Source organism: Mobula hypostoma, chromosome 17, assembly GCF_963921235.1.
Source record: "Mobula hypostoma chromosome 17, sMobHyp1.1, whole genome shotgun sequence".
In the NCBI taxonomy this organism is placed as follows: domain Eukaryota; kingdom Metazoa; phylum Chordata; class Chondrichthyes; order Myliobatiformes; family Myliobatidae; genus Mobula; species Mobula hypostoma.
Genome location: NC_086113.1, coordinates 21,626,619 through 21,635,281, shown reverse-complemented (window position 1 = coordinate 21,635,281; position 8,663 = coordinate 21,626,619). Strand labels below are relative to the sequence as shown.

Here is an 8,663-nt window from a genome sequence, read left to right as displayed (position 1 = left end):
TTTGCAATGTGATCAACTTCATCCTAAGTAACAAACAGAAGAGGTTGGTATTGTTAGATCACATGTGAATATTGTGGAAGTACAAGTCATTTGCAGCTATGTAAACACTGAATTAACTGTTATTTTAGCAATATCAATATTTTTTCACCTTTTGATACCGAACAATTTTAGCATCTATGTAACTGTGAGGGTAGAGAACCTATACAATTACTGAGGAAGTACTGGCTGTCTTTAGGCAAATCAGAGTGGCCAAAGAATCAGGTTTATCATCACCGGCATGTGTCGTGAAATTTGTTAACTTAACAGTTCAATGCAATACATAAAATAGAAAAAATACATAAGTAAATCAATTATAGTATATTAAAAATCATGCAAAAATAGAAATTATATATATTTAAAAAGTGAGGTAGTGTTCACTGGTTCAATGCCCATTTAGGTATCAGACAGCAGAGGAGAAGTTGTTGTTCCTGAATCCCTTGTGTGCCTTCAGGCTGCTGCACCTCCTACCTGATGGTAACGTTGAGAAAAGGGCATGCGCTGGTGCTAGGGGAACACCTTACAAAGTTTTCCCTTGGACCTTGTGGGATGCAAATGCAGGTATTGCAGGGGCCCTAGAAGAGATACTTAAATCATCCTTAGTGATGGGTGATGTACCGGAGGATTGGAGGATAGCTAATGTTTCTCTGTTTAGGAAATGGTCTAAGAATAAACCAGGAAATTATAAGCCAGTTAGCCTGATATTACAAACGTAGTACTGGGAAAGTAACTGGAAGTTATTCTAAGAGACCGGATATATGAGTATTTGGGATAGGCAGAGAATGAATAGGGATAGTCAGCATAGCTTTGTGTATGGTAGGTCATGTCTAACCAATCTTATAGACTTTTTCAAAGATGTTACTAGGAAAGTTACCAGGGCAGTGGAATTGTCTACATGGACTTCAGCAAAGCATTTGACAAGGTATTATGTGCAGTTTTTGTCATCTACCTACATAAAAGATGTAAATAAGATTGAAAGAATACAGGGAAATTTTACACCAAGATTGTAGTGGACAGCAAATTTGCAGCAGGATCTAACCAGCTGGAATTTAATCCAGACGAGTGTGACGTGTTGCACTTTGGGTGCAGCAGCCAGAGTAGGTCTTACTCAGTGAGCAGCAGAACACAGAGGAATGTGGTGGAACAAAAGGTTCTGGAATTCATTGAAAGTGGTGTCACAAGTAGGTAGGGTCGTAAAGAAAGCTTTTGGCACATTGATCAAAGTACACAGTATAGGAGTTGGAATGTTATGAAGTTGTATAAGATGTTGGCAAGGCCTAATTTGGAGTACTGTGTGCAGGTTTGGTCACCTACCTGAAGAACAGATGTAAAGGAGGTTGAGAGAATACAGAGAAAGTGTACAAGGATGTTGGGCGAGACTACAACTAGAAGTCATGGGTTCAGGTGAAAGGTGAAATGTTTAATAGGAATATGAGGGGAAACTTATTCAAAGGATGGTGCAAGTGTGAAATGAGCTGCCAGTACAAGTGGTGGACGTGATTTCAACATTTTGGAGAGGTTTGAATAGGTACACGGATGGGAGGGGTACAGAGGGCTATGGTCTGGGTGCAAGTCAATGGGACTAGGCAATTTAAATAGTTTAGCATGGATCGGACTGGCCAAAAGGCCTTTTTTTGTGCTTAGCTTTTCTACGACTCCATGACTCTTTCATTCCAATACTGACTTCCCTGTGTTCAAAAATTCAAACCAGTCTTTAAGGAACCTTAATCACCACTATGAGTAAAATTCTGTAAATCAGAAAGTAAAGTGGAAATCTGAAATCAAACAGATGCCAAGTAGAGTAGTGTGAACTGCCTTCTAGTGATGAAATGCTTTGAGAGGTTGGTTGTGGCTAGAATGAATTCCTGCCTCAGCAAGGACCTGAACCCACTGCAATTTGCCTATCACAATTGGTCCACTACAGATGCATTCTCAATGGCTCTTCACACGGCTTTAGATCACCCAGAAAATAAAAACACCCACATCAGGATGCTGTTCATTGACTATAGCTCAGTGTTTTAATACCATAATTCCCATAGTCCTGATCGATAAGCTACAGCACCTGGGCCTCTGTGCCTCCCTGTGTAACTGGATCCTAGACTTCCTAACTGGAAGACCACAATCTGTGTGGATTGGTGATAATATCTCCTCCTCACTGATGATCAACACTGTTCACCTCAGGGCATAGCTCAAATATCATCTATAAATTTGCTGATGATACAACCATTGTTGGTAGAATCTTAGATGGAGATGAGAGGGTGTACTGGAGTAGAATATACCAGCTAGTTGAGTAGCGTCACAGCAACAACCTTGCACTCAATGTCAGTAAGGCAAAAGAGCTGATTGTGGACTTCACAAAGTGTATGATGAGGGAACAGGAACCAATCTTTATAGAAGATCAGAAGTGTAGAGAGTGAGCAATTTCAAATTCCTGGGTGCCATCTGTTTTGGGCTATTTAGAATCTATTTAATATACATATATACTTACTGGAATTGATTTATTTCCTTTCTATGTTATCATGTAATGCACTGTACTGCTGGTGCCAAGTTAACAAATTTCACTACATATGCCAGTGATAATAAACCTGATTCAGATCAAATTCCTCAGAATGAAAGGTAATTCTTTATTTTTGACAGATGATGCATGTAAACATTCATCCCATTCAAAAATGTCATACATTTAGCTGCAGCTATTTAAATATATTTATTTACTATTGCTTATAAAATCATGTGGTGGCAATTCAAGTGCTCATACGCCTTAAATTTAGGCTATAATTGATAAGTGTGTATTATCCACTGATATTTTGTTAGAATTTATAATCTTTAGTAAAGACAAGCTTCTAATGTCACTACTGGGAGCTGGTGAATAAAGGATGTGAAAAGATAACACCCCTACAATAACTGCATTCAAAAGAATTTCACTGGGACATTATGCCTTGGGAAATCTCAAGTCAATGAAAGGTGTGATACGTTAAAAAGGGATGAAAGCAGATAAGTTTTTAAAGGAAGTTGAAGGGCATCAGATTTCAGAAACTAGATACTTTGCGATGACCCGTTAAGAAATGCTTCCTTTTGGACGAGTTAAGGCAGAAACTTACACAAAAGGGCAGTCTCAAAAATGAAGTGTGATGACACAAAAGGTAAAGCCAAATTGGGACTCACAAGTGGGGTTAAATTAATGCTGACATTTCAATTATAATTCCCCATTCTTTTAATCGTCAGCGTAATCTAACAGATGCACATACGCAAAGGCCACTTTAGACCAAATCTGGAGTTTAGACCTCCTTAAAAAAAAACACGGCACACTCCCTTGACTTGTGGAATGTGCCTTTGCATAGGTATATCTGAGATTTGGGGGATTTTGATCTGATAGACTGACAAGAGACTGAAAATATACATTTGTTGTACAAAACAGTGAGAAAATCAAAACCTGAACATTGTAAAGATAAACTCTTGAAATTTAGCTCGAACGCGATTCTGGGACGAGGAGCAACAGTTTACCCCGGGCATCGGCGCACGGCCTGGCCTTCAGCGGGGCAGCAGTCGCTCCTTCACTCTGTCTCCGATACTGTTCCAGTACTTCATCTGCTGCAGCAGCGGGCGGGCGTCCCGCGGGCGACTCTGCTCGAAAGCCCGCATCACCTGCGCGTCCAGCTCCAGCAGCCGCTCTTCCACCGAGACGGCCACACGGCGGATGTCGGCCTGAGTCTCAGCCTCAGCCAGCCGCTCGTTGAGCTCCAACACGGTGCTCAGGAAGGCGGGGTCGGCGTTGGCCTCGTCCTCCGCCGCCACAGGCTCGTCGGGCAACTCTAGCTGGAGTAGGTAGAGACCTCGGGACAGAGGCCGGAGCAGGGCGGCGTAGGCCTCGTTGACCAGCGCCGACTGCTCCTCCGAGTACCGGCGCTCGGCCTCGGTGCTCTGCCCGAAGTTGTCCGGATGCAGGGCGCGCAGGAGCCGCCGGTGCGATTCTTGCAGCCGCTCGGTGTTCAGCCGATAGCGGCGCGGCAGGCCCAGCAACTGGAAGTAGTCCAGCCGCCGGTCCGGGGGTTGCAGCGCCCGGCAGGACGGGCAGAAGAAAGCCAGTGGCTCGGGGGCAGCTCCGCAGCGCCAGCACTCAGCGGAGTGAAGGCGCAGGCCGATCTGGGCAGCGGCCGGACATCCGGCCCAGACCTGCCAGCCACGGGGCTCGGCTCCCCGCGGCCACCGCCCGGCCGGCGGGGCGGAGGGGACCAGCGCTCGGCACCGTCCACCCCTCGGTAACAGCGAGAGAGCCGCACGCAGCGCGACGCGAAGCAGCATCCCCCCGCTGAGAGAGAGCGCGCTCGCCGAGCGGCATGGCGTCACTTCCGGCATGCCCCCCGCCCCCGACTCCCGTCCAATCAGCGCCGGGAACCTGCCAACCTGCTCCGCCTCACTGCGACTGCCCGCTGTCCCTGACAACCTGAGCGTGAGAGGCTGATTCAGGTCTTCCCCCCGCCACCCGACTCCTAAATGGACACTGCCTCACTCTTCTTTTATTAAACAGTATTTCCGTTTTTGCACATTAAAAAAAATCTATTCAATATACGTCATTGATTTACTTGTTTATTATTGTTTTATTTTATTTACCATTATTATTTTTTTCTCTCTGCTAGATTATGTATCGCATTGAACTGTTGCTGCTAAATTAACAGATTTCAAGTCACATGCCGGTGATAATAAACCTGATTCTGATATTGAAAACTGTGTGAAAATCCAAGGGACTAATCTTGTGGTTACTCCTTACATACTACGTGCATCCTAAAAGAACTCTAGTCGATTACTCAAACGTGATTTCCCTTCTGTAAAATCATACGACTTTGCTTATCCATGTTCGTTCCAGGGGAGCCCTCCGAGGGATCGTTGGTTCAAGTCGCTTCCCTCGGAGGGGCTGGGGGTTTGGTTGATGTCAGTTTTTGCGCGAGGGGGAGGTTAGAGGGGTTCGAGGTTTGCGAGTTTTTGTTTCTTTTTCTTTTCTTGCGGATGGGAGGGGCGATTGATGTCTTTCTCCAACTACCTCTATGGTTTTCTGTATTTTATGGCTATCTGGAGAAGATACATTTCAGTGTTGTATTCTGTATACACATCTTTGATAGTAAAATGAACCTTTGAACCTTTTCTTTTTCTGGTCTTTTTGTAATTCCATCCTCCATCACAGATTCAAGCACTTTCATGAATACTGATGTCAAGTAAACATGTTACAGTTCCCTAATATCTCTCTCTTGAATACAAGGGTTGCATTTGCTACTTGCCAATCAGCAAGAACCATTCCAGAATTTATAACATTTTGGAAGAGGATAACCAGAGTATAAACTACTTCCACAGCTGCTTATTTGAAAATGCAAACCCCTGAGAGGATCCTTGGAATTTATCACCTTTCACCAACTTCTACAATATTCTTTTTACTAACACTAATTTTCTTCAGTTTGTTAATCCTGTTTGATTCTTGGCTCTCCATCAGTTTTTTGAGATTTATTTGGTGATGACTAACTTATCAAGTATTTGTTGGATCACCCTGCCATTTCCTTACTTTTTCATAGATTTCTGTCTCTCAGGGGCCCTTGTCGGTCATTTCCTTTTTACATACCAAAGAAGCCTTCATGCCTACTTCTGTTAATTTTTACTCTATCTTGCCATTCTTTTGCAAGTTTTGATCCTCACATGCTTATCTATTTCTTTCCAAAACATTGCCTAGTCTGGTCCCTCTCCATTTCTTTAATATTTCCTCGGCTCCATAACCTTGTGAGCTCTCGGCTCACTTCCAATTCTGAAATCCTGTTCATCTCTGAATTTAACTTCTCTACCAGCCTGTGCAAATCTATTGGCTGCAGATCTCTCTAGTTTGTCTGCACCTGAGGAGGTAACAATAAAGACTCCGAGTTGTACTCTTTGAATCAAAAGTCTACTGACACAAGTGCTTCATAACAAAACCAGTCGTCTACACTGTCACTGTAGATCTAGAATGAAAATTGAGGCTTACAATGACCACCGGGAAGCCGAAGTAGCGTAATTGTTTGATACAGTCTCAGAGAAAGAGGAATGTATTTTCGGTAAAACAAATATAACAAATTACACATCACCAATAAAACCCCTGAATTCCCAGTTTATAGAAATATAATCGAAGGAGTGCGAGAATAGCGCTGCCAAATGAACGCGATTAAAGAGATTTTTTTTTAAACAGTATTTATACGATGGAAATGTGCAGTCTTCGAGGCATAGCTTTATTCTCAGTGAAATAAGCTTCTTATATTACTCAACCAACAATCGACAAAAACAACATCTTACTAGTAGCGCAAACAATAGGAATTCTGCAGATGCTGGAAATTCAGGCAACACACATCAAAGTTGCTGGTGAACGCAGCAGGCCAGGTAGCATCTCTAGGAAGAGGTGCAGTCGACGTTTCGGGCCGAGACCCTTCGTCAGGACTAACTGAAGGAAGAGTTAGTAAGAGATTTGGAAGGGTACTACTAGTACACTTACTAGCAGCGCAGTCTCCGCAAGGAAGTACAGCCCTGTCCTTGTCAATATCCGACCGGAGCACAAATGCTCAACGCAACAGTTCCCACCAAAAGCATCTCCACGCGGATCGAAGATTTACGTTAATTTGGAGTGGCGCTACTGTTAAAGTTATCAATAGCAGAACAGACGACGTAAAAACTATAAAAATAGAACTTAGAATGTTAAAAACGACTTCCTGTCTTTAAAATGCATCGATTTAGAATTGGAATCTCCACGAATGTAGCTTGATTCGCTGATCATTTCGTGAATCTTTTTTTATAGGAATTAGAACACTTAATATCAATATTATTCTAATCATTCAGTATTAATCTTAATAATAGTTCTCCAACAAATAAGCATGCAGTTTTAATAAAGGAAATGATTCGGTCGGAAGTGGTAGTCGCCATTGTAGTGATGCCAGTATGAAAGCGGTCTATCTTTCAATGCGAGTTGTCAATTTCCCGATGTACTTCACGCCGTCGCGAAGCGACCGGACGCTAAACCGCGATATCCCTGAACAGGTAAACAAGATGTGCACGTATGTTGCAAATACTTCGGAATATTGCAATGAAGGTGTTGTTTGGGGTTATTGCATTCTAAATTTCATTAAAGTAAATAACTTTCAGCAGTTTCTAATTTAAACAGCGCGTCCTTTCCTCGCTGGACTCAAGTTATCTGAGCAGGTGAGTATGTAGCGTGAAACTAGGCTTGTGCAGTTGCAGATAGAAGTTATTGGAGTTCAGTTATTACAGGCGTTTGAGATTTTTGTGTTTTTAATGCATCATTCGGCTACAGAAACCTCTTGAAACAAGTTTGTAGGTAAATATAATTTCGGGTCTCGTATTTACAGAGTTTTGATATCGTTAACTTTTTTTAAATAACTTTTGCACAGTACTGTAGAATCTTTTGCTCTCTCTCTGCGTTTAGAAACAACAAACCAATGAAGTGGTTTTATTGAAGCATCTTCTGTTGTCTGATCGCCAGCTGTTCCTATTGACGAAGAAGAGGACATTGTATTCTTTCAATTCGATTTTTATAAAGCCGCTTTATTTCTGCTCCAGGCCATTTATGGTGGATCTAAAATGGGACACCGGTACCAATCTGTCACATAGTTAAGCAGGTTTTCATCAGGAGTTTCAAGTGCATAAATTTTGGCAGTTGCAAAGCAGAAACTGAATGCATCGAGTAATAGTATCCACGTGTGCGTGCATGCAGAAACAAGTTTCTATGTTTGGCGTTTTAATTAAAAACCATATTGTAACTTAACGATTAAGTACTCTGGTCAAGTTCAAGGTTATCGTCATAAGTAGGAACGGGCGAAAGTTTTGACAATTTGTCGATTAAGTACAAACAAGTTAATAGTTTTGGTTGTTGTGCAGCTTTACTTGATAATGGAAAAAAAAAGAAACCTGGTAGTTTGTAGAGGTGAAATACAATACTATTGAAGCAAATTTAAAAGTTAAAGGGAAATATTAGAAGGTGGATTACATAGTCCGTTTATTCTTTACAGTAAGAAGTGACAAGAATTGAAGCAAACTTTGCAGACAATACTTAATCACCTAAGGGATGTGCCTGAAAACCAGAGAAAGACCATGAGACCCTGGCTATTCAGCCCATTGATTCTGCTCCGCCATTCTATCATGGCTGATTTATTATCCTCAACCCAATTCACCTGTCTTCTCCCGCAACTTTTTGACGCCCTTACTAATCAAGCACTTATCAGCCTCTGTTTTAAATTTACTCACAACCTGGCCTCCACTGCCATCTGTGGCAGTGAATTCCATAGATTTACCACTCTCTGGCTAAAGAAATTCCTCCTCATCTCTGTTCTACACTGAGGTCCTTCAATTCTGAGGCTGTGCCCTCTGGTCCCAGACTCTCCCACTATTGGAAATATTCTCCCCACATCCACTCTATCTAACCTTCAAATGCAAATTTCACTACTAATTTTACCACAACTGTATGAAGGGTCTCTCCTGAAAAGTCGACTTTATTCATTTCCATAGATGCTGTTTGACCTGCTGAATTCCTCCGGCCTTTTGTGTGTGTTGCTCTGGATTTGCAGCATCTGCAGATTATTTTCTGCTACTATTGCTAACAAATATGGTAA

General features: G+C 42.3%; 1 protein-coding gene across 1 annotated transcript; it reads right to left on the bottom strand.

Moving 5' to 3' along the window:
• Positions 1-3,564: 3,564 nt before the first annotated feature.
• Positions 3,565-4,459, bottom strand: hscb (HscB mitochondrial iron-sulfur cluster cochaperone). The gene has a single exon (XM_063069632.1). It carries the CDS (start codon positions 4,387-4,389, stop codon positions 3,565-3,567), a length of 825 nt encoding a protein of 274 aa, XP_062925702.1. The 5' UTR covers positions 4,390-4,459.
• Positions 4,460-8,663: the final 4,204 nt, after the last annotated feature.